General features: G+C 55.0%; 13 protein-coding genes across 13 annotated transcripts; 7 read left to right on the top strand and 6 right to left on the bottom strand.

The window, feature by feature from the left end:
- The first annotated feature begins 233 nt into the window (after nucleotides 1–233).
- Nucleotides 234–2698, top strand: BAUCODRAFT_39381 (uncharacterized protein). Its single transcript, XM_007683195.1, has 2 exons — nucleotides 234–438; nucleotides 498–2698. Exons 1-2 carry the CDS (start codon nucleotides 321–323, stop codon nucleotides 2384–2386), a joined length of 2007 nt encoding a protein of 668 aa, XP_007681385.1. The 5' UTR covers nucleotides 234–320; the 3' UTR covers nucleotides 2387–2698.
- A 453-nt stretch (nucleotides 2699–3151) lies between these two features.
- On the top strand, nucleotides 3152–4294 carry BAUCODRAFT_80598 (uncharacterized protein; the record flags this gene model as incomplete). Its single annotated transcript, XM_007683349.1, has 2 exons — nucleotides 3152–4000; nucleotides 4112–4294. 2 exons carry the CDS (start codon nucleotides 3152–3154, stop codon nucleotides 4292–4294), a joined length of 1032 nt encoding a protein of 343 aa, XP_007681539.1.
- A 115-nt stretch (nucleotides 4295–4409) lies between these two features.
- Nucleotides 4410–7732, bottom strand: BAUCODRAFT_319042 (uncharacterized protein). The gene has a single exon (XM_007683459.1). The coding sequence runs from the start codon at nucleotides 7639–7641 to the stop codon at nucleotides 4525–4527; it is 3117 nt and encodes a 1038-aa protein (XP_007681649.1). The 5' UTR covers nucleotides 7642–7732; the 3' UTR covers nucleotides 4410–4524.
- Nucleotides 7733–7945: 213 nt separating this feature from the next.
- Nucleotides 7946–9131, top strand: BAUCODRAFT_318893 (uncharacterized protein). Its single transcript, XM_007683458.1, has one exon. It carries the CDS (start codon nucleotides 8080–8082, stop codon nucleotides 9079–9081), a length of 1002 nt encoding a protein of 333 aa, XP_007681648.1. The 5' UTR covers nucleotides 7946–8079; the 3' UTR covers nucleotides 9082–9131.
- A 50-nt stretch (nucleotides 9132–9181) lies between these two features.
- BAUCODRAFT_152507 (uncharacterized protein) lies at nucleotides 9182–9955 on the bottom strand (the record flags this gene model as incomplete). The annotated part of the gene is made up of 2 exons (XM_007683457.1): nucleotides 9182–9885; nucleotides 9949–9955. 2 exons carry the CDS (start codon nucleotides 9953–9955, stop codon nucleotides 9182–9184), a joined length of 711 nt encoding a protein of 236 aa, XP_007681647.1.
- Nucleotides 9956–10676: 721 nt separating this feature from the next.
- BAUCODRAFT_318890 (uncharacterized protein) lies at nucleotides 10677–12644 on the top strand. Its single transcript, XM_007683456.1, has one exon. It carries the CDS (start codon nucleotides 10952–10954, stop codon nucleotides 12551–12553), a length of 1602 nt encoding a protein of 533 aa, XP_007681646.1. The 5' UTR covers nucleotides 10677–10951; the 3' UTR covers nucleotides 12554–12644.
- A 91-nt stretch (nucleotides 12645–12735) lies between these two features.
- BAUCODRAFT_79913 (uncharacterized protein) lies at nucleotides 12736–14382 on the bottom strand (the record flags this gene model as incomplete). The annotated part of the gene is made up of 3 exons (XM_007683294.1): nucleotides 12736–12984; nucleotides 13148–13202; nucleotides 13241–14382. The coding sequence occupies 3 exons, from the start codon at nucleotides 14380–14382 to the stop codon at nucleotides 12736–12738; spliced, it is 1446 nt and encodes a 481-aa protein (XP_007681484.1).
- A 539-nt stretch (nucleotides 14383–14921) lies between these two features.
- On the top strand, nucleotides 14922–15797 carry BAUCODRAFT_80496 (uncharacterized protein; the record flags this gene model as incomplete). The annotated part of the gene is made up of 1 exon (XM_007683342.1): nucleotides 14922–15797. The coding sequence occupies one exon, from the start codon at nucleotides 14922–14924 to the stop codon at nucleotides 15795–15797; it is 876 nt and encodes a 291-aa protein (XP_007681532.1).
- A 668-nt stretch (nucleotides 15798–16465) lies between these two features.
- Nucleotides 16466–17215, bottom strand: BAUCODRAFT_127134 (uncharacterized protein; the record flags this gene model as incomplete). The annotated part of the gene is made up of 3 exons (XM_007683455.1): nucleotides 16466–16701; nucleotides 16762–17041; nucleotides 17105–17215. 3 exons carry the CDS (start codon nucleotides 17213–17215, stop codon nucleotides 16466–16468), a joined length of 627 nt encoding a protein of 208 aa, XP_007681645.1.
- Nucleotides 17216–17379: 164 nt separating this feature from the next.
- BAUCODRAFT_39375 (uncharacterized protein) lies at nucleotides 17380–18350 on the top strand. The gene is made up of 3 exons (XM_007683194.1): nucleotides 17380–17434; nucleotides 17481–17795; nucleotides 17855–18350. Exons 1-3 carry the CDS (start codon nucleotides 17432–17434, stop codon nucleotides 17897–17899), a joined length of 363 nt encoding a protein of 120 aa, XP_007681384.1. The 5' UTR covers nucleotides 17380–17431; the 3' UTR covers nucleotides 17900–18350.
- A 35-nt stretch (nucleotides 18351–18385) lies between these two features.
- Nucleotides 18386–19102, bottom strand: BAUCODRAFT_318798 (uncharacterized protein). Its single transcript, XM_007683454.1, has 2 exons — nucleotides 18609–19102; nucleotides 18386–18536 (listed from the first exon to the last, which is right to left on the bottom strand). The coding sequence occupies exon 1, from the start codon at nucleotides 18987–18989 to the stop codon at nucleotides 18645–18647; it is 345 nt and encodes a 114-aa protein (XP_007681644.1). The 5' UTR covers nucleotides 18990–19102; the 3' UTR covers nucleotides 18386–18536; nucleotides 18609–18644.
- A 1385-nt stretch (nucleotides 19103–20487) lies between these two features.
- On the bottom strand, nucleotides 20488–23925 carry BAUCODRAFT_318806 (uncharacterized protein). The gene has a single exon (XM_007683453.1). The coding sequence runs from the start codon at nucleotides 23746–23748 to the stop codon at nucleotides 20593–20595; it is 3156 nt and encodes a 1051-aa protein (XP_007681643.1). The 5' UTR covers nucleotides 23749–23925; the 3' UTR covers nucleotides 20488–20592.
- A 214-nt stretch (nucleotides 23926–24139) lies between these two features.
- Nucleotides 24140–27314, top strand: BAUCODRAFT_117532 (uncharacterized protein). The gene is made up of 3 exons (XM_007683452.1): nucleotides 24140–25136; nucleotides 25186–25869; nucleotides 25932–27314. The coding sequence occupies exons 1-3, from the start codon at nucleotides 24587–24589 to the stop codon at nucleotides 27182–27184; spliced, it is 2487 nt and encodes an 828-aa protein (XP_007681642.1). The 5' UTR covers nucleotides 24140–24586; the 3' UTR covers nucleotides 27185–27314.
- The last annotated feature ends 193 nt before the right edge of the window (nucleotides 27315–27507 follow it).

Raw genomic sequence — 27507 nt, 5'->3', positions numbered from 1 at the left:
CCCACAGACTCACGAGTCACTAGCATGCCTTCTCTAAGAATAGCAGATGGCTAATTTGTCTTCTTTCTCGACTCTTTAGGACATAAAGACCTCGACATCCCATCCTCACAGAGACGGCCATCCATCGTTGACCGATTAATTTGCACTCTTTACCTTCATCCGTCGACCAGCTTGGCAGGCCAGGCTTCTCACGCTATCGTTCATCCTAGAGCATCCCGGCGATCGCCTCTACCGTCGTTCCCGAACCCTGTCGCATATCCGGCCACTGTCGTAATCCCTACCTCTGGAGCCATTGGGGTCAACTCTGTTCATAGGCTCTCATGTCTTCCGCGTCGCAGGCGAGCGCATCAAAATCTAATGCAAAGATGGCTGCACCAAAATGTGCGGCTTCAGAAGCAAAGTCAATAGCATCAAAGATGCATAGACGGTCGCGGTCGGGTACGTCAATTCCTGGGGTGCATAGACCGTTTTGCGCAACGGAGACTGACGTGTTTCAGGGTGCTTTACATGCAGACTCCGTAGGAAGAAGTGCGAAGAGGGCAAGCCTGCGTGTAAAGCATGCAAGCACCTTGGCTTGCGATGCGACTACAAGCGACCCATGTGGTGGAGCAACGGAGAGCAACGCCGTCAGCAGAAGGAGCACATCAAGAACGTTATCAAGCGGACTCAGCTTTCTAAGAAGACGCCACCGTCAGGTCAACCATTACCTCGACCAGCAGCGACCATCCAGACGCCACCAAGCTTGTGCCACTCAATACCAACATCAGCGGAGTTTTATCCAGCATCGCTGCTCCCGAGTCGAGCGCCTTCGGTCGGTTCGCCCTTCTCAGCTGGATGCGACTTCGTGCATACTTCGCCGGATGGCTACTTTGCGATGCCACCGCCTCCGCAACCGATGCTGGTGCATCCACAGTATCCCATGTTCTCGCCGTATGAGGTGGATATTAAGACCGAGCGCCAAATCTTCATCAACGGAGAGCAAACCCGGAGAGACTCGACCATCTCAACGTTCAGCACATATCAGCCGCCCCCGATGCCAACTGGCATACCTGCTTTCCCGGCTGATAGCTGGATACAGCACGAGATCTTTGAGACCAACTCTGAGTCGTTCACGGAGGAGCCTGTAGAGTTTAACTTCTTCGAATTTCCACACGGTCCACTTACGCCTAATCACGAGATGGCCATCAATGTCGAAGAGTGTGACAAGTATCTGCTCAGTCACTTCTTCGATAAGGTGCTGAAGCTGATCTTCCCGGTATTGGACGCGAACCAGCATGGCTCAGCACGGTCAGACGTCGTCCTCCCAGCGCTGGAATCGAACAAAGCATACCTGCATTGCTGCCTGAGCATTGCTGCGACGCACATGAAGGCAACGGAGTCTCTGTCAGGCGAGCAGATAGACAACGATATCGTACGCCATCGATATGCCGCAATCTCCGAGCTGTGCGACGCCCTCGGTAAAGACATGAATCACGGCCAGATCCTCGAAGCAACGCTCGGCATGATCTTCTTTCAGTGCTCGGTCGGCCGTGCGGACGATGCTCTGCCGGACATTCCTTGGCATCAGCATTTCCAAGCTGCGATTAGCCTTGTGAACAAGCTGGACCTTCCAGGCATGGTTATGAACCTGGCGGCGAGGGGCCAGGCGCACCCGCCATTCAACATGGCCTTGACTTCCTGGATCGATATTTTGGGCGCGACAATGCTTGGACGCTCGCCAACATTCGCGGACACGTACCGCGAGCTGAACATGAGCGGGCGAAATACCGGTCTTTCAGAGTTGATGGGATGTGATGACAACATTATGTTCCTCATCTCGGAGATTGCATGCCTAGACGTGCAGAAGGCTGAGGGCATCGACGAGGTGATGCTTTGCAAGTACGTTGAGATACTGGCGCGCGAGATCGGTATGACGGAGCCTGCACCCGGCAGCGTGCAGAGCTGTTTCTCCAGCACAGGCGCCATCCGACCGAAGCAACTCACTACCAACCTTACGGCGGTTTTCCGCCTCGCAGCTCGCATTTACTTGGTGTCTCTGGTCCCCGGCTACGAGCCGCGACAGCCCAGCACTTGCCACCTGGTGTCTCAACTCTCCGAGCTCATGAACTTCATCCCAGCCGGTCCAGACGGCTTCGATCGCTCCCTTGCATGGCCGCTCTTGGTCGCAGGGTCAGCATCTGTGGCCGCCTCACCATTCCGCTGTATGTTTGACGAACGCTGCCAGCGACTTGGCGATGCAGCCGCATTCGGCTCTTTTGGCAGGGTTAAGGGACTTCTGCACGATATCTGGGCAATCAACGATACAGCGAACGCGCAAGGAGACTACCAGGGCGTCCGCTGGCGTGACGTGATGCAGCAGAAGAAGTCGGATTACCTGCTTATCTGAGCCTGGTCCTTGAACTTCCTTCTGCGCCCTTGATGGGTGAAGCATCCTGGCCTGGCCTCTCCATTGGCAAACCGCACACACATACGAACAACATGCCTTCCATAGCCTCTTGTTGATGCATTAGCGAAGGCGTTGCGGAGGACACACAGCTTAACATTCTGTTATGTATCAATCAGCATGATACCCACGAAGCTTGTTGCATTGCTACTGGTGTTGGGACATGGCCTGAACTAGTGCAGCTTTCAGGCCGGGGCGGAAGGGCAAGCACGTAGCGTAGACCCCAAAAAACAGTCTCATCCTTCCAATCTTGACGCTGCACGACTGCTTCCCGATGTCATCGCTGTATCCTCACTCATCGTGGTGCGCCGGGTACGAAGCATTGCGTCCAACAGTAGCAGCCTGCACGTTTTCTGCACGCCCGTTGTGAGACATGCGGACGGCTCGGGAAAGGGAGACGCAAGCAGCAGCTGCGGTGCCAAAAATACCACCCCGCTAGGTACAGTATTCGTAAGATTCCGAGGCACCCTAGCTTGTCGATCAGTTACCTCGCGTATTAAGCAGGATTGCCCAGATCCTCCCGTCATCGCTGACATTGGCAAGACTTTTCGAAGCATTCAAAAGTCGACGCACGCGGCCGTTGGGTGACAGTGTATTATCGTCGATAGTGGAGGAGGAAGGGCCGGTCTTGGTGGGGGAGCATCAGCATTCCCGCCTGCGATCCACGAGACCGACTGGGATCACAGCTTTTGAGAGGATCGTCACACGATGACTACAGCACGACCGATCTTCGATCCAGTCGACACCAGCTTTGATCCGACATACCAAGCGCAAAAGGACGATGTAGAGTCACCATCGCTTTCCAGCAGCAATGCATTGGCTCGATTCGAATTCGAGCCCGGCAGGAGCAAAGACGGTACGAAAGTGTTGATGGTAGAGTGGGAGGAAGATGATACTACGCAAAACATAGCTGGTGATTGGGAGATTAGCTGGGAGGGAAAGAAGACTGTGTTACCTGCACAGGATTCGGCGGCGGATGGCGAACAGGCTCCGGTCAACAGGCTCTACTTCATGCTTGGTCCCGGTGTCGCTGTACCGACGTCCGTCAAGTTGCGAAAGGGCACAGTAGAGTGGCGAACCCATCCTTTACCTGCAATCTTCTCTCCGGAGCTAGGCGCGACAGCAAGACAGGCTGGGAAGAAGGGGGTACTTCACACAATCTGGGCGAAGAAGAGGCTGCAGGTGCTGCAGGGAGAGATCGATGCGGAGACGAAGAAGAATACGGAAGGTCTAGGCTTGGAGATGGCGGCAGCGGAGAAAGAATGGATAGAGCAAAACTTTGGTGTTGTGACGAAGCCGTCCTCGATTAGCATACCCGCTTCGGGCGCGTTGGCATCGGTCATGGCATCCGCTAATGGTCCGGCAAGCCCGAGAAGTCCCGGTGGTGGGCGATTGATGGACAAGCTCAAGGGCCTGAAGCTCAGCACTAGCCCGTCGGATGTGAATGGCGCAGCTAAAGACAACCGCTCATCGCCCGACTTCTTTCACAACCCGCTGAGTCCTGAGACGTCTGACGTAGCAGTCGGTTCATTCGGAGCCTTTGCCGCTTTGAAAGGCGTGTCACCACCTAGCCAACTCGCTGCAAAGCCGCCGCAGCCCCCGCCGAGCCAGAAGCGGATCGCTCCGCAGCGGCCTCCAGACACACTTGCTGCACATCAACGGCAGCAGCTAGGCATGGGTTCGCTAAACGCGTTGGCAGCCGGCGAGACAACCTTTGCGCCCAGGCAGCCTGATGACGAACAGGAAGACGACCTCTTCGCGCTGCCGATGAGTCCACGTTCTCCAGATATGACCAAGTCTCCTTTCTCGTTTGGGAGCGCTGATACCATGAAGTATATGAGCCGCGCGTGAGGGTGGCCACTATAGTGGTACAAAGCGGCCCAGGAGGGGTAGAGTCACGGGCTGCGAGGTCGCCATATTGGCAGCGATGCTCACCTCATGCGAGCGCTTGCTCCGCGCATTCTGCACAGGCGTTGCATTCGAGGAGTCTTAAAATTGGCGTGGTATTGCGTCTCTTGCTCATATCCGTGGAGCACAGTGGGCGTACTTACGGCAAGCCGCTATAACGCTGTGTATAAGCCTCACTCAGGTTCACCGCCTTCGTCGAATGTCACCTGTCGTTTTTTCTTCTTCTTCGGCTTGCTAGCAATCGCAGAGCCATCTTCGGCATCTGCAGCCTTCTCCGCCAAGGACGTCTCGCCGTTACCGTTGTCTGGCGTCTTCTTCTTCTTTCTTTTCTTCACTGTTACCTCGCCATCGCCAGCCCCATCAGGCGGTGCAGAAAGTTCGCCGCCAAGCGCTTCTATCCTCGGCTTCTTCTTTTTCCGTCTTACAACCGTACCCTCTTCCGGCATGTCATGTGGCTGTATGCGTTCCTGCGCCCGTTGCATCTCTAACCGCAAGCGCTCAACCTCTTTGATTGCCTTCGCCATTTCTTCTTCCTCAGCGTGCCGTCGCTCAACCTCCAGCTGGCTTGCGCCAGTCCTAGCAACATCGTCGACAAGCGAAAGGGTGGATAGTCCGCTGCTGTCCACTTCGAGCAACGACTTCTTACCGCGGGGGATGCTGGCTTTTGCCGGGCTAGCGCCAATTGTCGGTAACTCGTCATCGCCCAATGACTCATCTCTAGTGATCTCGAAATGACGCTTGGGCTTCTTCGTTGATGGTGCTCGCTGTGTTGCAGGTCGCCCAACATCAGTCACCGTGTCCTTACTGTCAAGCTGAAGCTCCATAACAGGGATGGCATCAACGTCGAGCTCCTCGCCGTTTGTCTGCCGAAGGATGTTGTGCATTGGAGTTGACGAGCCCGAGGCGCGTTCGGAGTCAATGTAGTACGGATCGTCTTGGTATCGTGCTCGGCGTTCGGCTTTGCGCTTGTCGCTTGTTTCTCGGTCGAGCGGCTCCGTCTCAGCATCTTGGTACGATGAAGTGCGGCTGGTTCCGGGAGGCTCCAGCAAATCTGCTGCCGGCCTCGCGTGGTCGATCGCGACGGCGACTGGCTTCTCATGGTAGAACCTGTACATTTCGCCCGCACTGTCATCAAAGTCCGTGTCGTACTCTGCTTGCTGCAGTAGCATGTGCAGGTTACCGTTAATTGGGGTTTCAAGATCCAGCTCTTCCGGCTGAGGCACCTTCCGCAAGGCCACCAGCGCCACTGGGTTGAGCTCCATGCCTGTGAACAGAGAAGGTATGGCTTGCGTGAGTAAGAGAGGCGGCTCGGCATATTCGCCAGGGCTGTCGCTTGTTTGTTGGTTCGCAGCAGCTTCGGAAGCCAATCGCATCAGGTCAAGGTACTCTACTGCGCGCTCCTGTACGTCGAGGTTCGGATGCAGCGTCAACGGCTCAAGGAAGTGTACGACCCGCGCAAGGAGCAAAACGGTGTTTGACTGTCTTGTGGATGACCAAGGTGAACTTTGATCACTGGTAAGTGCGACGACAATCTTTGGTATCGTTTGTATGTAGCTTGCAAGGGCGTGCGCCGGAAGCTGAGCCGATGAAGGGTCCAAGAGCGACGTCAATACCGCTTCGGGGTTGGGCAGCATACCGGCGTACTCTCCGGCAACAAATGCGGCAGCAGAGAGCACACCTTGGCCACCATTGCTGGATGCCGGAAACAGTGCCTCTCGGCTCTCAATGAGTAGCAGAGATTGTGCGGCAGCTGCAGCATCCGGGCGAACAGCTTTGACTCTCACGGCAACATTAAGCAGCTCGTTGCCGACGGCATCGGCTATGCTTGTGGTTTCTTTCGCAAGGGATCCGGAATGCCTGCCAAAGCTGCCAGTCGTTGAAGCGGCCGGACACTGTTTGACGAGCTCGATCAACACTCCGATATACCATTCGAAGTCGGTCATGTTCGCGTACGTCTCATGCGAGCACATCTCCAGTATTCGCTCGATGACCGATGCACGGTAGTCGTTGGGCAGAGGCGGCGCTTGTGCTGGTTTCTGAGCCTTCGGTTTGATCGTCTGCTGCATCTCTTCGTCGTCGTCATCCGCCATCGGCTCGATGCCATCATGGGCTGCACGGTCGTTCGACGGGTCAGAGACTGCAGATGCCTTGCCAGCAGTCTTGAGCTGTTTGAGTAATCGTTCCACGACGATCTGGAGGTTGCTAGCATTGATCATGCCAACCACAAGGTCAAGCGCGCGCGTCCGGATGGATATGTCGCCGTCGTCAATGCATTCGAGAATGACGTCTTGATGCTGGGCGACAATGTCCGCGTGCGAAGCGGTGATCTTCGCGAACGCCAACAACGCTACATATCTGAGGTTCGGGTCGCCTTCGACGACGAGCATCGCTCGAAGCTTGTTGACACATAGTCGCGCAATCTCATCGCCTTCTGTCGTACCCTCTGCAGCCTCCATAATCCCGCCTTGAATGATGCCGTTGATGCACTCATACAGTAGGCTCATCGCTGGCGTGGTCTTTATGATAGACGTTAACGGTGGCAGCAACTTCTTGACCAGTCGCGGCTCAAGAGGCGTAAGAGTCGAGAACAATTTGATGATCTTGATCGCCATCCAATTGTTGCCACCCGCAGTCAAAAGCTCGAACAAGCGCGGTGCGAGCGACAAGAAGTCCTGCGGTCTTCTCCAGCCTAATTCGCAAACGACGTTTACAATCGCGGCGGTGACGCTCGGATCCTCGTTCTCGTCCAGCAACCTGTCCTTGATCTTGGGCCATGCTGGTCGCAGAGTTTCTGGATAGACCAGAGCCAAGCGATACAGCGTCACGACGGTCTTCTTCCTGATAGCCGGACTCGAATGAGACAGCCTAGACAGAAGATCACCAAGCATACTCCCTGCCATGTTCGGATCTACCACATGAGGCAAGGTTCCTAACACCAATCCTATTGTGCCCTTGTCGCTGCTACCTAGATCCTTCTTCAACAGGTTCTCGGCCAGCATCAACACTTCCGTCTCTGGTCGAAAGCTCTGCACGGCAGCCAAGTAACCCACTCGCTTCTGAACGTATTTGGCAGAGCTCATGACTTCGAGGACATTGAAGGAAGCCCATGACATGTCGTGACCGAACATTTCCAGATAAACTAGCTTTAGCAATGCCGTTGCCTTCGCATCCATGTCCGAGGTCTTGATCTCGCGGCGGCATTCGGCCAGAGATTGTAGTATATATGCCCGCTCGTTGCCTTTATGGGACCGAAGGCCGCGGATCAGCTGGTAAATGTCCTTCTCGAACATGTTGGCGACAGTCGATTGAGCGCTAAAGATATGGCTATGCCACACTGCTCATCCAAACGTCCCCGATCCTCCTTCTGAATGGAGGCTGCCTCGCTTCCAGCACTGATATAGAGGACAATCCCCGAGTTGTCCACATGATGCTGTTGCAGGCTTTGGTGCTTACAACTATGACACCATCTTCCTAATTTCGCAAGCTGTGTGTTTCATCCAGTGTAGCAGCCAGGTTCAGGACCCGAGAAGTGGGGATCGAAAGGATATGTAGACGAATGCGCAGAGGTGTGTGATGGTTCACTTGGTGGGGCTAGTGCAGTCGACTTCGAGAAGTGGAGACAGGATCTTAAGCCGCAGACTCATTAACATTGAGACACATGTAGCAACGCTTCTGGCCTCCCAGACGCAGTAATACTAAGTAGCACTTTCTCGAACAGCCCCTCAACTATGTCGGACCCTCTGCTTGAAGCGCCTACCCAGACCAATCCATCACATACTCTCGCACTGTCGCAGAAAGCCAGACCGTACCTCGACTCCAGACCATGGTACTTCACCACCCTTCCATACCCACTGAGCCTCTTCCTCGCCCCTGAATCGCAAGAAAGATGGGCCGCCTCCCAAAACCTCTTCCTCGCATCTCTGATCGCCGACGACCTGCCCGTCGCATACGCCTACCTTGAGGACATCACGGAGCGCTTCGGCAAGCTCAATGAGCGCGTTATGGCGCTGCAGGGTCTGTACCAGGAGGCTTCGGCAAAAGACACGAAAGCGCTAGAGGACGTGGTGAAGAACTACGATGAGCTACTGAAGACCGACCCGACGCTCATGGCAATCCGGAAGCGCAGAGTCGCGGTGCTGAAGGGCGTAGGTCGCATTGCGGACGCAGTAGGCGATCTGGTGCTCATGCTGGACGCCAGTCCTACTGATGCGGAGGCTTGGGCGGAGCTGGCAGATTGCTACGTCAGTCAAGGTGCATATGAGCAGGCAGTCTGGTGTCTCGAGGAAGTCTTACTGGTGATGCCCAATGCGTGGAACATGCATGCACGGCTGGCAGAAGTGCAGTACATCCAGTCGCAGAAAATGTCCGAAGGAAGTGGAGAGCAGCTCAAGACGCTTTCAGAGAGCATGCGACGGTTCTGCAGAAGCATAGAGCTATGCGACGACTATTTGCGAGGCTACTATGGCCTGAAGATCACCACCGCGCGACTACTGGCTATACTGGAGAAGGTGAAGAAGCCGCCGACAGCTTCTTCAGATCTTGTGGCCGGAGATCTAGCACCACCGAAAGTAGCTACCGTGTATAAGTTGAATGAGCTGGCGACTGCGAAGCTGGCGGAGATCGTAAGGAGAAGTTCCGCGGAAGAGAAAGGATGGGATGGGTACAGTGGGGCTGAGCTCAAGGCTGCGAAAGCGATGATAGAGAAAGATACCCAGAAGATAGAACGATAATAACACGTGCATTGGCTGTCGTCAGTTGGTATCTAGTAGCCCTTGTCCTCCGGCCCGAACGCCACTCCATCTTGTCCAAGGTCCAGATTCAATCAACAGTCTACGAGATGGCGTGTGCGAACACTTTACTGGCCAGCTCGCTCAAGAGCCTCATCTTCTCCGGCTGCTCCAGCTCTTGGTACACACTGTAGACACTCTTGCCTCGCTTGTCACGGATTGCACCTAGCCTGTTCCCAGCAACGGCTCCAGCGACCGCGCCCGGAAGATTAGCGACAATGAAACCCATTGCACCGCCACTCACTCCACCAACAATACTCCAGAATAACTTGGTGGGCTGGTTGTCGTCCTCTGCCATCCCTTCATCGCGCATCATCTCTTCAAACACGCCACCAAACTGCTCGTTGGAGTAGCGGTTCGCTTCTTCCTCGGTCTTCGCCTTGCCGCCGAAGAAAGATCGCCAGTTGAAACCTCCTGGCATCGTGCCGGTGTCACCATCAGGGCGCGGGACTTCCTCATCTGCTTCATCGCTCGTCTTGCCCTTCCCTTGCCCACTGCTGCTGGAGCTAAAGCCATGGAATTGATTCCTAGTCAAGTCGTAGTCGCGCCGCCTGCCCGGGTCAGACAGGGTGTAGTAAGCATCGTTGATCTGCTGGAACTTCTTCGTCCGGCTTGCTCGTTCGGGAGACTCGGCTGGTACGCGATCTGGGTGGTGTCGTAGGGCCTGCTTCTTGTACGCGTCACGGATTTGTTGTTGGGTTGCTTTCGAGTCGACTTCGAGGGAGGCGTAGTAGTCCACTGGTGGGGCTGCGGCGTATAACGGGTCAACATGGTGTGGGTTTTGGGGAAGTGTAGCTGACGATTACTGACCTGACATGGTAGCAAATCTTGTGGAGTGCAGTCTCTGTGGTCGGTTGATCGAGCGCAAGCAAGATGTGAATCAATGTTCAGTGGAATAGGTAGCGAGTGCGAGTGCCGACTCTTGCAAGCAACAACTGGCCCTACAATTACGAGGCTTCCCGACCGATCGCGTTGTACGTCACTGCTTGGAAAGGAAGGTACGGCGTCGCACTAAGCTGAGTTGATCTCTAGCCCTAGGCTCCCCGTTATGGGCGTCTTCACTCCAATCCACTTAGGACTGCAAGGCTGTTTGCTCGCATGCCACGGTGTTTACAGACGAGGATGGTCACAGGACCCTTGCGCCAAGTCTAACTACTCTTGCTGCATTGACAGCTTCTTGTCAGTGGTCCTAGACCAGCCAAAAGGCATGGGATACCAGCATAGACATATCATCTCTGCTTTCACGACCACGTTCACCTTTTGAATGCTATCACACGTCTTCTTCTCCGCGCCGGAGATGCTCCCGCTAAGCGCGCTCACTACCTAGTCAAATGCATTCAGATGAGTCTCGCGGTACAGCTACCATTCGCCCGTTTCGGAACGCAATTACAGTCCAGCACCTGAGAGTCGAGAATGGATAATTCGCCAACAATAGCAGCCGCAACGCGAGCTAGTCAGCTTAAACGGCAGCTGCCCGAATGAAGTACCGTTTATGTTCATGGTGCTGGTGCCCGTCCTTCAGGGCGTGATGGAGAGTCCAAGGACAATCGTCCCCCGTGATGGCCAACGCCACACCACACTCGACATGCCAATACCACATCCACCGGCCATGAGTGCACTAAGTGGTCGATGTGCAGAAGGTACATGTTTCGCATAGCGGGAAAAGAGTAGTCGGGCTTATCTCGGCTCGCATTGGCAATGGCGTCATTGTTTGGTGTTCCCCACGCGTTCAGCAGCACGCGACTCTGCTCCTGTCCCTTCTCCCTAGCACATCAGGCGAGCACCCGAGCAGCCACACTCCCGCTCGCTCGCGATGGCTCTGCCCTCCTCGCCACCATTACTACCCGACGATGATCTCCCATCCGTGCCCGCATCACTATCCCTCAACTCCGGCTCTGGCGTGCCGATTGGCTCGCACTCACGGAAGAGACAACACTCTGACTTCGCAGGCTTCAGTAGCGACCCGTTGTTCTCCGACTCCACTGAAGACGACAGTGTGCTGGACGTTGACGAGCAACCTCGACGAAAGCGAGCGGTGCGTGGACCATGGTGGAGCTTGAAGAAGCGAGGCGAGCGCAGTCTGAGGCGGACCATGGCGAAGAAGGAGCGCTTAGAGGTGGCTGACAGTGGAGTGTGGATGGGCAGTGACGCGAGTGACGTCAGCATTGACGGCATCATTGCGAGTCAGCAGAAGATGGAGGAGCTGGCGGTGGAAGACGACAACGAACAGCAGCTCCCGACAGCGGCACCAGATGCAGAAGCCTATGCGGCGCGCATCATTCAGACCTGCGTGGACGGAGGGAAAGAGGCTGTTGACCTCTCGGATCTGGCGCTGAACCATATTTCCAATACCACGCTTAGACCGCTACACCATCTGATCAAGTCGTCGTTCAACGAGAACCTCCACCCACCCAGTGAGGATGAATTCGGTCCGCTGACGCCATCCGTCAAGCTATACCTCTCCACAAACCAACTCACTGCACTGCCAACCGAGCTCTTCAGCCTCGCCAACATTACTGTGCTCAGTCTCCGCAACAATCACCTAACGCACCTGCCACCCGCTATCGCGCGTCTTATCAGGCTATCAGAACTCAACATCTCCGGCAACGACATCCGCTGCCTACCATGGGAGCTTCTCGACCTCGTTCACTGCCGCGACGGCAATCACCGCCAGATCCTCGTCCGACCGAACCCGCTCGTGCAGCCTATCGAACTCAGCGGACCGTCTCCCTTGCGGGGCCAGTACCAGCGTCTAATGAAAAGCGAAGACTTTAGCCGCTTCGCGGACACTCGTGAAACGATCGCGAAGATACGGCAGAAGTTGCACGAGCAAGGTTTAATGAACCTACGCGGTGAACTGGAGCTGCGGCTGAAGCTGGGTAGGATGTTGCGGATGCAGTACTTGCAAGACGCTTCTCGGTCAAGTGCAGAAGTAAGAGTGTGCAGGGAAGAGCTCATCTATCTTGCCTCGTCCAGCATTCGGTACTTTGGCGTAGACGGTACGCCTCTGCGAAGATGTGGTGAAGATTGGACGGCCAGTCTCACCCCACCCGCTTACGCTCCTACGGCCTTCGGCTGCGATACCATGCCATCTCTGCTCGAGCTCGGCTTGCGAAGACTACAAGCAAAGTACGACCTACCTCATCTACTGTCCATCTTGCCGGATCTGAACGTCTCACCTACTCTCGCCTCAGCCATCCAGCGCGCCACTGACAATGCGGGTGCATATGGCAACGAGACTTGCACCACTTGCGGACACAAATACGTGGTTGCGCGGGCGGAGTGGGTGGAGTGGTGGTTCAATGGCTATCCTAGCCAGCCGGAGCTGAGCGCGGAGACGGTGCTGCCGTTTCTGAGGAGGGCGTGCAGCTGGGGGTGTGCGAGGGTGACGGAGATGGGAGCTTTCCGGTGCTGAAACTTGGTGGGAATGTAGCGTGTAGCTGTAAATGATGTACAATTTCGCGTGCAACTACGTATGCCGCACGTGCTATCCTCGGATCCCGGGTTGATGGAGAGCGTATGTTTCTCAACGGGAGACTGACGCGGGAACGGCTCACGTGCAAAGGTTGTAGTCGTTTCACACGACAGATCCACATCTCAAAATCTCGCCCTCACAGCTCCCTTCTCCAGCTCCCCAACAAGGCCACCACCAGCCAAGGTCCACTTCTCACTTACCAAGCCCTCCGTAATCGTGCCCCTCATCATGCCACTGCGCGCATAATACTCCATCACACTCCTCGCCTCCTGCTTACTCAGCCCATCCACATTCTTCACCTCCACGTTCTCCATCACTTCTGCTACTCGCTGATCCAGTGAATCGTAAGGGTTCCACTCCGGTAGCTTCGGCTTGAAGGCGTCAAGACCCTGCTTCAGCGTAGCGAGGCCGGCTTCCTGCTCCTGCAAGTGAAGCCAGTGACGTTGTACTGTCGTTGCTTGAGAGCGCAGAGGCTCTGGCAGCGAGAAGGCGGAGAAGCGTTCCAACGCTGTCATGTCGATGTCTGTTATTGACTCGGCGGTCTCGGCTTGCTCTCGCAAATTGTCGCGGATGTCCATGAGCGGCTGCGCTTGTGCCTCGCTAAGCTTGCGCGCGATAAAGTGGTACAATGTCGGCGAGTTGGCCGCCGTGGATTTTGAGATCGCGGCCAACACCATGCCACCATTCGGCAGCGCGGTTTTGCCGGCTAACAACGCGGTGAAGTCTCGCACGATGGCCAGCTCGTGGGAGTGGATGGGTTTAGTCTCAACATCGATGTATGCAGAATTGCGCATGATGTGGTCGACGCCGTCAGCGCTGACAAGGACGGGCGGCCGGTGTAAGCCTTGCTTGTCCGGCTGCGAGGGTGCTGTAAGTTCAGCCCACAATGCCTGCCAGATCGGCCAGGCGAGCTGCGGATCATTGGCACCGAGCTCGACAAGACGAGCGAGCGAAATGTTGGACTGGATGGGTATTGGTAGCTGATGTTGCCTGCTGAGGCGGAGGTCGCTGAGTATGCCCCGGTTGGCTTGTGCAATCTTGTCGAGCAGCTCGGCAGTGTATTGTGGCTGTATGTAGATTGTTTGTCCATCTGTAGTCTTGACTGGCTGAAATGCTGTATGCCCAATGGTGATGTCCTTAGCTTCGGGAATGTGCACGATGATCCAGCCTTGCAGATACGCCACTGCCATGGCCTGCAGCTGCAACACGCTTTTCCCACTTCCTCGCTCACCGGCAAGTAGGAGGCTCAGCATACTCTTCTCCCCTTTCAGAGTCTGCATCATCTCGCCCAGCTCCACCGTCTCCGCTCTGACCAAGCTCGCCGGCCGCCGAAACAGACCCCATCCCTGCGTCGGCTTGAATCCCTCAAGTGCCCTTAGTACATTTACCGTAGCATCTCCAAATCCTACGACTCTGCCCTCCAGCTGCCGTAATAGTGTCGCTCGCCGGACATTCTCAGCAGTGAAGTCCTCAAGTCCAGCTACTTCCAGCGCATTACTATTACTCAATACAACACGCTTTCGCAGTGCCTTCCGCTCGCCTGGCGCGGGTGGTCTGCCTGTAACCACACGTTTGTTCTTGCTCAGACGAAGGCTCTTCGTCTTTGAAGTGTCGCGCTTGGCTGTTGTGGATTGCTTCTTAGGGGGGTTGGCGGAGCGGGAAGGCGTGGTGGAGAAGGCGGCGCGGGTGGCAGCGAGTTTAGCAGCGCGAGATGAGATGGGGGGGAACAAGGAGCGCCTTAGACAACGCAGGCAGATTGGGGTGGACATTTTGGCGCGCAATGCACCTTGGCAGTGTCCCAGTAGTGTAAGCGGAAGAACATAGATTGTAGGTACGGAGCTGGACTCTCGGCCGAGGATTCTCCGCGTTCCGTGGATCTCACTGGACTGTCACTGAACCATCCATTAGGCGCCCACGGGCGTTCAATATCAACACCAGCCGGTGCCGCTCATGGCAAAGACACGTCTTGCGAACGCTGTCCGTACGATGGACGCAAATCATCCAGTTCGCTATCGGACATTGTAATCCAGATCTACACCTCCATCAATCAGCACAAACCATAGGAAACTGGTTATCGAAGTTTCGAGCAGTAGATTGATCGGTCGGCACAATGCCCATTGAACTTCCAAGACCTGTCAAGGACGCCTTGTTCGGACAGTCCGATTTCGACTTCAAACGATGGGGCCCCGTTCTCAGCTTCCCGCTCTTCTACGGCCAAAAGCTGCTTCCTTTATGGCGACACCCAATCACACAGACCAGCCTTACAGCCCTTGGCCTTCTCACTGTCGGCCTCGCCATCGTCCGGTTCATGCTCTTCGTATGGCGCTTTGTGCGGCCTTCACTGCTCCAGACCTATTGCCACTCACCGTCCGGATCTTGGGCGCTTGTGACAGGCAGCAGCGACGGTATAGGCCGTGGCTTCGCTGAAGAGCTTCTGGACCGCGGCTTCAACGTCCTACTGCATGGTCGCAACGCAGAGAAGCTGCAACGACTACAGTCTGAGCTGGCAGAGCACTTCCCTAAGCGCACGGTCGATTCCGTGGTTGCTGATGCTGGAAGCTATGATCGGCCGGAGCGGACTGTCGTGGACAAGGTGAAATCCTTACCCGGGCAACTAACGATCCTAGTAAACAATGTTGGCGGTGTTCATTCGTCTCCGGCACACACCGCATTCACGGAGGTCACGGATATCGACAACCAGATCAACGTCAACCTGCGCTTTCCCACGCAGCTCACCCAGGCCTTACTACCGACACTCAAAGCTAACAAGCCAGCACTCATCTTGAACTGCGGCTCTGCGGCAGGCGTTATAGGCTTACCTTACACCGTCGTATACAGCGGCACTAAAGCTTATAACCATACTTTCACCCAAGCCCTTCACGCGGAGCTCATCGCAGAAGGCATGGACAAGGACATCGAGGTCATGGGTTTCATCATCGCCAATACGGAATCGAATAGTAATCGAGTCGCTCAGCCAGACTTCTTCACGCTGACATCCAGAGACTGTGCCGCTGGATGTCTTGACCGGGTCGGCAGTGGCAACGTGCTCGAATACCCTAGTTGGAAGGTGGGATTGCAATTGCGCGTTGTGGCAATGCTGCCGGAAAGGGTGCGACGGAATACGATAATCGACATTATGAGGGAGAGAGTGGAGGAGGAAAGGGCGACGTTGAAGTCGCAGTAATAGAGATAGTGGTTCGCCAGGAGTCTTCGTACACCTCATGAGCTGGCGAAGGGTATCGTTAGAATCTGGCAATGCATCGGGTGACTGCGCACGAGTGTTAATATACATACGTGGTTCTACGGCGTCACGGAGATGCACGCAAACCGAAGTTCTGATAATGGGGTGATTCGAGTGTGGCAGTACTATCCTCCTCTTGCAACGACCATATTTTCCACTGAGATCAATAGCTTCGCGGATGGATTTCACTTTAAAATGACACTGGGGTCGGGTTCTTTAGAAGTCGTTGAGTGCTGGTCTAGGCTATGCCACTCTTCTCGTAGGCGCCATGTCTGCCGGCTGAGAGCTTGCTACTGCGCGGACTGTGTGCCCGAATCCAGAGGTAGCAAATAACCACAATCACGCCGCCCAGGGCCAGCTTCACAATCAGGCTAAGACCTTCTGCGGAGCTCTCCTTGAGCCCAGTAACGATTTCGCTAGCGTGGTCATGTAAAGGTGTGTTTAGAGCACCGCCAATGGTGTCCTTGAGCTCATCCATCGCTCCCTTGCCAAGGACAGGAACGATACCTTCTTCGTTGAGCGGCATAGACGGCTCCGCAGTGCCCTCGAGACCTATCAACGGGTCAGCCTGCTATCCACGCCGCGTCTGCAACCAGTACCCACGTACTGGCCTACAGCTCGGCCCTAATACCTTCTTCGGGCATCTCGAGCTCGCCGCTCTTCTTGATCTTCACCGTCTGGGCAGGCTTGTCGCCAGCGCCCTTTGCGACGTTCTCGATCTTGTCAACTACATCGTAGCCCTCGAGAACTTCACCGAAGACGACGTGTCTGCCGTCAAGCCAGCTGGTGATGACGGTGGTGATGAAGAACTGAGAGCCGTTGGTGTCCTTGCCGGAGTTTGCCATGCCTGTAGTCATGTCAGTTCCCGTCGCCGCTACAATATTGCGTAAGCCCTTATTTAACATACTCAAAAGACCCTTTTTGCTATGCTTAAGCTTAAAGTTCTCGTCCGGGAACTTCGAGCCATATATACTTTTCCCGCCGGTACCGTCACCGTTCGTGAAGTCACCACCCTGGATCATGAATTGTTTGATCACTCTGTGGAAGGTCGACCCCTCGTAGCCGAAACCCTTCTCTCCCGTTGCCAATGCTCGGAAGTTCTCAGCTGTCTTCGGCACAGTTTTGCCGTACAGGCCCATGACTATCCGTCCCAGATCCTCGTCGCCATGCTGAATGTCGAAGTACACCTGAAATGCTCTTGTTAGCATGGTCACAGGTAGGAAGTAGCGTTATGGCGTCGGTTTCCGTACCTTGTGAGTGATCTTGGGTCCCTTCTGCGCCTCTCCACTCTGGGCGAAGAAGATGAATGTGAAAGTCAGTATCAGCAGGACGCTGATGACAAGCCTCTGGATGCTCGCCATGCTGAAAGGATTCGTGCTAATGTATTACAGCTTGATAATGTGCTTCGCATTCAGCAACGTAGCTCCAGCGCTGCAAGGGACCGAGGGGCCATTGCGGAGCTGGTGGCTTGGCATTGAAGATCGCGGAAGCCAGCGAGATGCGAGAGCGAAGGCGTTTGGGACTTAAGCATACCTTACTACAACTTCACGTGGGACGGTATAAAACAGACTGTCATCATGGTTAGCCTCTCAATTGGGTTGTGCCGGGCAACGCTGACGGGATCAGGTGTTCATCTTCGGCGTCAATTTCAGCGAGCAACAGCTCGTCGCCAAAGCTCTGCAGTCTTTCTACGGCATCGGACCGCACGTGTGCAAAGGCATCATGGCGAAGTACTTCATCCACAACACTGCCAAAGTGGGCGCGCTGCAAGGACGACAGCTGGACGACCTAGGTGCGGAGCTAAGCACGATGACCATCGAAAACGACCTGAGGCGGCAGGTTGTGGACAACATCAAGCGGCTACGGGATATGGGCACATATAGGGGCAGAAGACATGCTATGAGTCTGCCGGTGCGCGGACAGAACACGAGGAGTACTCAGGTAGGTGTCCGCCTTAAGTGCGGGTTGTATGACTGGACTTGTGACTGATTGATGCCTAGATTCTCACCGCCCGGAAACTGAACAGGATAGAACGTAGAGGATGATGAGTCACGGTCGGTATCTTGTATGCATTTAAGCGAGCATCGGGCGGCGCGTGGCGGTGTTATGATACCCTTTGCACGACGGTCAGGCAGTAAGCGCACGACTGATAGGGAGTTTGGGATCTGAGACAGCGTGCAATGTTGCGCAGACACCACAGCCTGCAATATGCTGTTTTGCGACATTGTCGAGAATCTTTTTCTGGCCCAACGCCAGCATAGCAGTGTCTGTTGGTACAAATGATCAATTAACGACAGTCTATCGCTAGTACTTCCTGGCCAATAAGCCAGCCTCCAAGCGCCCATGCTATGCAAGTAACCTCGATGATGGTAACACCAAGGTCCGAATCCGATTGCTCGCTGAATGCGTCATGACGAATCGACAACATGGTGACCCATCTGCCTGCCTGCCTGCCTGCCTGCCTGCCTGCCTGCCTGCCTGCCTGCCTGCCTGCCTCCCTTGTAGGTGCGCCGTCCCTTCTCTGAACGCCTCCGTAACCCGCGAGACCAACCAAACAGCAAAGAAGGATATGAAACTAGTCTACAGCAATCTCAATGTGCTGACACCGTGCTTCCAACAGTGGTCATGCGAACCAGCCATGTAGCGCACGGTTCGTTGTTGGCGTCGGAGTGTCTCAGAAGCCTGGTGAGAGTCAGATGGTGGTGGTTCTAGGCAACAGCGCACACCGGGGTACAAGAAGGATGGTTTACACACCTTTAGCGCAACAGTAGGCTGCTTGTGTTTTCTTTACTACTTCGTTCCGCCCTCGCGAGGCTGTACCGGCTTGGGCTTACGGATTGGCTGCGAGCCGCTGAAGCAGCGATTGCTGCCATCCTCTCTTGGCTGAGGACCTAAGAGACGACGCCTGCTGCCCGGGTCTCGAGGTGGAATTGGTTGAGGTGGTCGTCCTCCACCATTGGTGCCATTGTTGCTGCCGTAGAAGCCTTGGTCGATGCGGATGTGGCGACCATCCTCATCTCTGGGTTGAACTGGCTTCCCAGGCCTCGGTCGTTGTGGTGATCGGCCGGTGCCTGGGTCCCGAGGTTGAGGATCCACGCTGCTGTAGGACAGCTTGGAGGGTGTGCTTGCTGTCATGCTGCTTTGGGTTTGGCTTGAGGACTTGTGAGATCTTTGTTCGGTCTTGTCTGGTTTCTATTGGCTGTGCCGTGTATTGGTGCGTGATGGTTTCAGCTGTGGTGTTGGTGCCACTGGAAGGTGTAATGTTGAAACAACAGTCCCTGGTATTAGCATGTAAAACGTTTATTATATTGGTTCATCTGGCTTGTTGAGACCGCCCTGGGCGCGTTACTGAATCACAGTCATCAATGCGCCCTCACAATGGATTGTTGGTTGTTGCCTAGGGGTGCGGCCCTTCCAGGCGCAGACCTTGGGCGAAAGTATAAGAGCCGTGAATGACTGCGTTCTTTTCGGGGAGACCGGCGCCCTCTGGAAGAGTTTTTCGAAGGCATGATCTTTTGCCTTGAGCTAGGAACGCGGAATGGGTATGATAGTACGGAAAAAGGTGGCATAGTATCAGCTAGAACAGCATGCGGGAAAAGGCCAATGTGCCAAGAAGGGCACTGCGGTGGAATCGTAGACAGGGGACAATGAAATGGTCCACTTAGCCTTCAACACAAAGGTATGACTGAGTCTCCGATGACATTTCTCTACAGCACCTCCGCCGCACCTGATGCTCTTGGAGGGTGCTATTCGACAGGAGGAAGAGCAGCGTAGCGCGGGCGTGATGCCTGGAGGCCTGGCGGCCTCGCCAAGGCAGTTTTAAGGCAGCGGGCCCACTTTCGCATCTGAAGCTGAATGACGACTGGGCTGCAAGTGTTGTGACTGTTGGACATAGCCGATTACTGCGCGTTGCGACGGAGTGAAAGCAGGAGACGAGACGGAAAGTCGAAGCTAGAGAAGCTTCACCGGAACGGCTGAAGTGAAGCCTCGGTTAGGGTTGCCCCTCTATGCGCGTCTATTCGCAAAGCTCCCTCCGCCGTAACGCCTTATGCAGGAACGCAGAGATCTCGCAACAACCGCGGTCACAACAGCTGCGGTGATTGCATCGGCGCTGCATGAGATCTGCTTACATGAATCGCGAAGCGGTGGTATTGCGATGTCGGCTCTCTCTGTGTTATGCAGCTGTCCGCCAACAATCTGTACAGGTCCAAATTAATTCGTGATCGCACCTGAGGCACCAATGTGCGAACTGTGCGAAGGCGCTTCGTCTGGTCACTCCAGCTCCGCCCCTCAGCTGAAGTGCCACTCACTGCACATGACCAGTCGTTCCGCTTCTGATGAAACGTTCACAAATGACGCTACCGTGCATAGGTTTGCTGTGGCTCTACGAATGAGCCTGCCAATCAGGCTTCGTCCTGTGCTTGATCTCGTGCTGCAATGCTTAGAACATCGTAGAACGAAGCGGGAGAAGGGCGGGAGAAGACCATATGAGACCGCCCATGGCCGCGTATGCTCTTGCGGCGCTTGAGCCCTAGAAAGGTCTGAGTCATTCAGTGACGCTTGCGCCGCTTGCTTCACTCGTCCCAAAGCTTCCATTCGTTTGGGGCGAGTACCTGCCGTTGTTCCTGACACTGCGAAGCGGAGACGTCGGACCACGCTACCAATGCTTTGAGTTTGGAAATACAAGCAACGAACGTCTGCACCGCCCTCTAACAACATCGCCTTAATTTTATTGCTGCTATTCTTCATCGCTGTCGGGCGTGTCCATCGGCTCGTCATCTTCATCATCTTCACCGTCCTCAATATCTTCGGCATCATCGGCCTCCTCACCATTGCCATCGGGCGGCTCTAAGCCATAGTCATCCTGGAATGACTCCAATGTGCGAGATTGAGGCCTAAAGCCCTCCTTCTCAAAGCGGGCAACGAGGTCATTGCACATGACCTGTGCGCAGGTGACGAACATGTTGCAGGTGGCTGGGTTGAAGGCAGGCACCATGTATCTCTTCATCGCCTCTTTGACTTGCTCAGGCGTCACCGCTCGAACCTTGGCAAGCATCTGATGGTTCCAATCCTTAGGCACGCCGCGTATCACCTGACTGAGGTAACTCGCATCTGCTGCGGACGCCATAGTGGGCTGTTCGTTCGCCATGCCAAGCACGATCTCGCTGATGGCGCCCTCAAGGGCCAGCTTCTCCAAGCGTAGTTCGCCACTTGCATAGCCTTCGACTTGCTCCTTGCACTTCGTCCAAGCCTTGTACGTGTCCGGCGATCGATAGATGGTAAATGTAACTACACCCGTATCCAGAGCTAAGCGCCAGAACGTGCCGTAAGCCAGGCCAGGGCCACGCACACCATTCCACAGCGGGCCTTCGACGGCGTCCATGTATGCAGCCGCTACCCTCAGTGCAGGCACATCTGGATGGGTCAGACCTTCAGGACCTTTGATTGCAAGCACAGCGAATGAGGAGTCGGTCGCTGCCAAGGGAACAAAGTATGCTAGCGAGCCCGGGTTCTTCCCGATGTCGCTGAGACAAGCTTTGCGGTCGTCGAGCGGTCGTAAAGGTTGATTCATATCGAGCCCGTCCGTGAGTGCGTTCCAAGCAGATACAGGTCTTGACAGTTTCTCAATATTTGCAGCCACGTACACTCTGAAGTTTTCGGGCTTATGGAGGGCCTGACGAAGCTGCTTAAACTTGTCAAGCACCATTTGCTCATCGGCCTTGAGCCAGTTCCTGATGCGTCGTAAGTAGAGCGCTTTGGACAGCGTGTTCTGTGCTCTGCCGGATGACGTGCGCTCGAAGTGCTCCATGTTAAGAACAGCCATGGCCATGCTGTCTGCGTCGCGCTTCTCTTCTGGGATGTCGGCAAGAATCTTGGTGAGAGATGCAGACAGTCGTACGGGGTCGTCTATTGCGTCAAATAGCATGGTTCGCAACCAGCTAATGATGCTTTCATATCGATCGCTCTCCGCTTCGAACGATACGCTCAGCATCTCGACGTTGCCGCGTACTGTGTTGATCGAATAAGATACAGTCTCTCGTTCGAGCTCAAGCACAACATCTTCGAACTCAATTCTGGCGCCATCGCGCATGACCGGCGTCGTGAAGAAGTTTGCCAGATACAAAGTCAACAGGGGCTTCAGCTCAATCGGCACCATGGCAGTGCACATGTTCAGGTTGATGCGCACGAAGTTGGAAGGAATATGCTCGAAATGAATGAACAGCGAAGAGGCATTGTCGTCCTTGTCGATCGTGGTCTGGATGTTATTCTCCAGCTTGCCCATCTTTCGCGCAGCGCCTGCTCGTGCGGTCGTCGTTGATATAAAGTGTATCGTCTCCGCATCTGGCACTTTGAATTGTTCGAGCAATGACTCTGGAATTGGCCGGTTATTCTCGGCCTGAGCTTGCTTCAGCTGCTCCGCGAGCTGCAGCATGCCCTGCTCTCCAAGCTTCGCTCTCTGCGCTTCCACGCGAGCTTTCTCATTGGCGGTGGTCTTCTCGGAAAGCTCCTTGGAGGGCACTCCCAAGATCGAGATGTGCTCAGCATTAGCGAGCCACCCCCTCAACAACTCTCGCCAAGCGTCCTCGGAAAGCAACGCCAGGTCATCGAACTCTTTGAGACTCTCAAGATGCTTGAGGTCACGACCCGCACGGTCACCGTACAGATGGTCTTCGAGCACAAGGGTCGAGAAGAAATCGCCCGCATTCTCGCTCCGAGCAACTACCTGCCGTCTCAGACGCTTTAGGCAGTCGTGCAGGTAGCCCATGTTGAGGGGTTGATTCGCCACATCCTTCAGCAGTGCTACGAAGCGTTTCTCCACATCGGCAAGCCTGTCCGTTTCGACAGCTGACAGATAGAAGATCAGCGCAGAGTCTAGACGCTCCTCGGACTGGCAATAGACCATGCTACACAGCTGCTCCTGTTCAACGAGAGTGTTCTCGAGCACTGAAATGGAAGAGCCACACAAGTATTGCGTAAGAACAGCCATAGCATTACTCTTCTCATGATCGTCGTAGCGAGGACCGACGTAGCCGATCATGATGTCTCCCATTGACTCGTCCTCTTCAGGGAAGTATACTGCCTTCACTGAAGTCTGCTTGACTCGTGGAGTGTTGGACGAAGTGATCCAAGGTCTCTGGAACGGCTCTTCCACAGATGGTACATCCTCCATGATCGAGCTCTCAAATCTGTCGAGTATCGCTAACAGCTCGTTATGATCAACCTCGCCGGTCAGGATGATGCGCATGTTCTTCGGTTGATACATCTCCTTGTGGTAAGACCGGATGCGATCGGCTGTTAATACACGAAGCGCCTCCATCATACCTCCGGTCTCGTAGCGGTAACCATTGCCCTCAGGATACATTAACCGCCGAAGCTCCAGGTCCATCAGCTCCTGGGAAGTATTCTGCGTCGCCTGCATCTCGGAATAAACAACGCCTGCGTCGTTGCCTTCACCATCTATGTGATGTACTTCGGTGTAGCATCCGGCGTCCGTGAGAGTGGGCACGATGAGATGGTCTAAGTAGACTGGAAGCATCTGCGCAAATGCCGCCCATCCTGCTGTGTCGAGTGTGTACGTTGTGTTATCTACAGACGTCCAAGCATTTGTGGTACTGTACATCCGAGTAGCTAGCTTGTCCAAGAGTCCTTTGTAATGGTACTGCTTTGAACCCATGAAGACAAGATGCTCGAGAGTGTGAGGTGCGCCAGAGTCGTCGTGGATTTCGGTGGCCACAGCGAAGTAGCCATTGATCTTTGGACCCGGCTGGTCAACGACGGCCACCCGCATGCCCGTCCTCGCCGATTCATACTGGGTGATCGTAACGGGGGCATACTCCAATTGGAGCTTCTGCACGGTCCGGAAACGAGGCGCTTCGTCGTGGACGGAAGGCATTTCGACCAAACCACCTTAAATATTGAGCTTCTGAGGTGCTAACGCACGCCAGAGGAACGCAGAGAAGCTTACTCCAACGATAGACACTGCCTAGGTAGGTATCATGCGTAGTCTGACCGTGAGTACGGCTTGTGTGTATGGGAACAAGCTGGGAAGCAGAATGCGTTTGGAGAGATCGTTGAGTTTGACAAACGAGAGAGCACCGGATAACGAGATCTGCAGCTCGCGCGCATACCTTGCGGGATAGAGGCACCTACATAATGTAACCTGTGTCTCACCATTGATGGGAGACGACGCAGAAAAGCGTCCATGCCTGAGGCAGCAGGTTGCGAGGGGGCGACATCCTCTACCATTCACGGATTGGAGCTTCGATAAAGCAGAGAAAGGTGGCAGTATTTGCTGTGCCGAATTGTTGCTGCGAGTGCTAAAAGCTGGCTTTGACGGTGTTGTTTGTATGTGCAACTCTGGCCGATAACTTGGGGCGCCGTCACCGGCAAGACAGCCTGATTTGCGGCTATTGGTTGGTGGGTTGGCAAGACACGATACAAGGACGGGAAGCTTGGATTCTCCACGCCGGAAGCGCACAAAGCTTCTCGGCCTCGCATCTGGCGCATCAGCCACGTAACGTAAGGGTCGGCTGGATCGTATCGTGAAGTCCGAGTCAGCTAGCGAGCGGTAGCCAACGGCAAGCATGTGAGCGCAACTATCCACCTTTCTATTCCATTCACTGTGTCTTTCATTTTCTGCCAATGTTGCTGCCACTAATGGTATAGATGGTTGCGGAATACATGTCGCTACCCGGATCGCCGTTGCGTCCCATGCAAAAAAGCCGCCCGCCATGAGCTCCTTGCAACACATCCTGGCTGATGAGCCGGCGGACCCTTCCAACGCTGCTGCACCAGCACTCGAACTGAAGTCTGCCTCGAGCTCTGCTGCAATGCCTCCGCCGCCCTCAATCCCGGTCCACGGAAGCTTAGACGACAATGCCGCCGACACACCCAAGGACGAGGATGACGTGCAGCACACCTCGACGACGACCAGCACCAGGCGCAATCCCAGCGGCAGTATCTCATCAGTGTTCTCCGGCAACAAGATGAAACACCTGAAGAAGGAAGACGGCATCCCACTGTGGCGCAAAGACATCCAGTACGAGTTTCTTCGACTCGTCTTTTACGACACAACAAGATGCTTCGCGAAATACAGCATGGGACCGGGAAAGGACAAGAGCAGCTTTACCTTTGCTGAAATCTACATCGACGCCATGGCGAGAAGCAGCAAGTGCAGTAAGATATTGAAGGAGAAGCTCTTGGCGGACACGGAAGGTGCCATATCCATGGCTATGGTATGCTTGCTCGTCAATGTGGGCAGGATGAATACCACTCTCAACTGTGAGTCTCCCGCTCGCATGCACCTGGCTCTTACACTAACCCTGCACAGTCTTCCCGGAAATGCGAGCTCAGCTTCGCACTTACCACTCCATCCCAGCCCTGCAAGCAAATCAGGACCCGAACACATACAAGCAGTTGCAAGACGCACCACGTCTGAAGTCAATACTCAAGGGTGCTACGGAAGACGAACCTCAACCGAACACTCTAGACGACATCCAAACAGCAAGGGTACCTCGTACGAATCCGGTGAACTTGATCTTCGTCATGAGCCAGTACGCGCCCAAGATCACGGAAACGCACTTTCAACAACCTCGAGACTTCTTCGACCTGGTCATGCGAGGTAGTCTTAGCAGTGCCAGTCGAGCAAAAGCGTTCCTTTGGTTAATCTGGTGGTACCTTGAGAGCAACTTCACCCGCGAAGATGCGGAACGGAATCCGTTCGGTCCCGGGCAGTACGGCGAAGGCGAAGAAGGCACTGATGCAATGCCCATCAAGGTACCGACTCTGGAGAGCTTGACCGAGGAGCAAGCTGCTCTTGAGAATGTCGATACCGAAGAGGAAAAGCATTTTGGCGAGGTCAAGCGGAAGGAGCGAATCGCCATTCTTGCAAGCGAGCCTAGTCCGGCAATGACAGCTTTGAAGCGAGCACGGAAGGAGAAGGGTCTAACATCTGCGCGGGATACTGGACATGGATCGGACGAGGAGACGAATGAGCATGCCTGGTATAGAAATGGTAAGCACCTCCCTAAGCGCCTTCCTCGCCTGTTTGCCTGACGAGCTGCTGATGTGTTGAAGGGCCGTCCGCAATGAGACCGTCTGGCTTGCATCACGAAACGGGCAGTGAGTACACTCGATCACCATCTCCGGTCACAAGCCATGGCTTCCAGGCTGTCAATCTTGCTAAGCCAGTGGGCGATATGCGAATCAACAACCTCTTGAATAATGACGAGGCTTCAATGGACACACCGTCCGCTCAGCCCGGTGCGTCTAAGAAAGGACCTGGCAGAGGCAACTGGCGAAGGAACAGGACTAAGCAGGAACCTGTCCCACTTGCTGTCCGCGGGACCGAAAACTCTTACCACGTTCCGCTGGCACCGAACACAGGTCAGCTAAGCTTCGTCACCGAGGTCCCAAACGGTCAGCTACAGCCAGCGACGCCGGGCTCGCCATATGCGCAATACGGTAATGGACTGTCGCACCATTCGCCGCAGCAGACACTTTCCTTCCAGCCACCCGTTACCCGAGATCATATTCCAACACCGTCGTATCAAGCCCAGAAACGTAACCGCGGCGTCACGCAGCATCAGTCTGCTCTCATCAACCACCGAAGACAACAAATTGATTATATGCTCGACCGGCGAATCCGCAAAGTCCACGCTCGTGCACGCGGCATCCGCGAAGACGAAGGCGCAATCATCCGGGCTTGGAAGCGCATCCGCCTAATGCCCACTGAGTACGACTCCGAAGAAGAAGCGATCCGGGCACGTAAGCTACGAGACAAAACGGATGACGACTGGCGTGTTTCGAAAAACAAAGAGAACACGGAAACGCCTGAAGAGCTTGAGGCTCTCCGTAAGCCGAGAGTGCTTTACGCAGGTCTGGCCCTACCTATCTCCGTCGAGACGAATGATGTCGGTGAGCAAGCATTAAGCCTAGCCAAGACGTTTCGGCGCACCTTCCGAAGGCTGGAGCGATGGGAGGATACCAATCTGCCGGGTCAGTCGATGCTTAGGCGGCAGCATATGTTGTCCCGAGGGATGCTGCCATCACAGCGGTACAGCTATGCGCCGCACATGGATCACGACGGGTTCGAGTTTGTTGACTCGGAGTATTCGCGGAGAGGGGCCATTCAGCGGCAGAGGAGCGGGACGGGGCGCGGGAGTGAGCGCCGGATCTTAGCTGCGTCTGCTGGTGATGCGCAGAGGGGCGGCTACGATATGGAGGATGATGAGGGTGGTGGCGAGCTGGACGAGGAGGAGAGGGAATTGCTTGGGGAGGTCGATGCCGACGAAGACGAGGATGAGGACGAAGACATGGCTGATAATTGAAAGAGCAATGCGCATTGTTCATTGCAGAAGATACGAAACTGAACAGGACGAAGCGGCAACTTCGACGTGGCCGCACCATTAATTCATACACCGGCTCGATACAGATAATAGACTTCCCCTTCAATGCTTCATGTCTGAACCGCCACGTGCGCTGACGTCGTAAATGCCCGGGAATCGGGAGATCGGCAACTTCCCCACGGACATTAAGCCGCAACCCACTTGCGCCTTCCCAAAAGCGTGAAGATGCGATGCGTACCTGGCAGCTTCGCCGCAACTTTTCTGGCAAAGTGGCGCGTGCAGCTTCCCACTCTCTCACCGTCCCC

Source organism: Baudoinia panamericana (genome assembly GCF_000338955.1).
Source record: "Baudoinia panamericana UAMH 10762 unplaced genomic scaffold BAUCOscaffold_15, whole genome shotgun sequence".
NCBI lineage: Eukaryota > Fungi > Ascomycota > Dothideomycetes > Mycosphaerellales > Teratosphaeriaceae > Baudoinia > Baudoinia panamericana.
Note: the sequence above shows the minus strand (reverse complement) of the source record. Positions and strands in the feature narration are given on the sequence as shown.

What these genes read in the sequence shown, in the direction of transcription:
- BAUCODRAFT_39381 (XM_007683195.1), top strand. Translation starts at nt 321, where the DNA reads ATGTCTTCCGCGTCGCAGGCGAGCGCATCAAAATCTAATGCAAAGATG. An exon ending in GCATAGACGGTCGCGGTCGG is followed by an intron (nt 439 to 497) that starts GTACGTCAATTC and finishes GACGTGTTTCAG; the next exon opens with GGTGCTTTACATGCAGACTC.
- BAUCODRAFT_319042 (XM_007683459.1), bottom strand. Translation starts at nt 7,641, where the DNA reads ATGTTCGAGAAGGACATTTACCAGCTGATCCGCGGCCTTCGGTCCCAT.
- BAUCODRAFT_318893 (XM_007683458.1), top strand. Translation starts at nt 8,080, where the DNA reads ATGTCGGACCCTCTGCTTGAAGCGCCTACCCAGACCAATCCATCACAT.
- BAUCODRAFT_318890 (XM_007683456.1), top strand. Translation starts at nt 10,952, where the DNA reads ATGGCTCTGCCCTCCTCGCCACCATTACTACCCGACGATGATCTCCCA.
- BAUCODRAFT_39375 (XM_007683194.1), top strand. An exon ending in AGAACACGAGGAGTACTCAG is followed by an intron (nt 17,796 to 17,854) that starts GTAGGTGTCCGC and finishes ATTGATGCCTAG; the next exon opens with ATTCTCACCGCCCGGAAACT.
- BAUCODRAFT_318798 (XM_007683454.1), bottom strand. Translation starts at nt 18,989, where the DNA reads ATGACAGCAAGCACACCCTCCAAGCTGTCCTACAGCAGCGTGGATCCT.
- BAUCODRAFT_318806 (XM_007683453.1), bottom strand. Translation starts at nt 23,748, where the DNA reads ATGCCTTCCGTCCACGACGAAGCGCCTCGTTTCCGGACCGTGCAGAAG.
- BAUCODRAFT_117532 (XM_007683452.1), top strand. Translation starts at nt 24,587, where the DNA reads ATGAGCTCCTTGCAACACATCCTGGCTGATGAGCCGGCGGACCCTTCC. An exon ending in GATGAATACCACTCTCAACT is followed by an intron (nt 25,137 to 25,185) that starts GTGAGTCTCCCG and finishes AACCCTGCACAG; the next exon opens with TCTTCCCGGAAATGCGAGCT. An exon ending in GCATGCCTGGTATAGAAATG is followed by an intron (nt 25,870 to 25,931) that starts GTAAGCACCTCC and finishes GATGTGTTGAAG; the next exon opens with GGCCGTCCGCAATGAGACCG.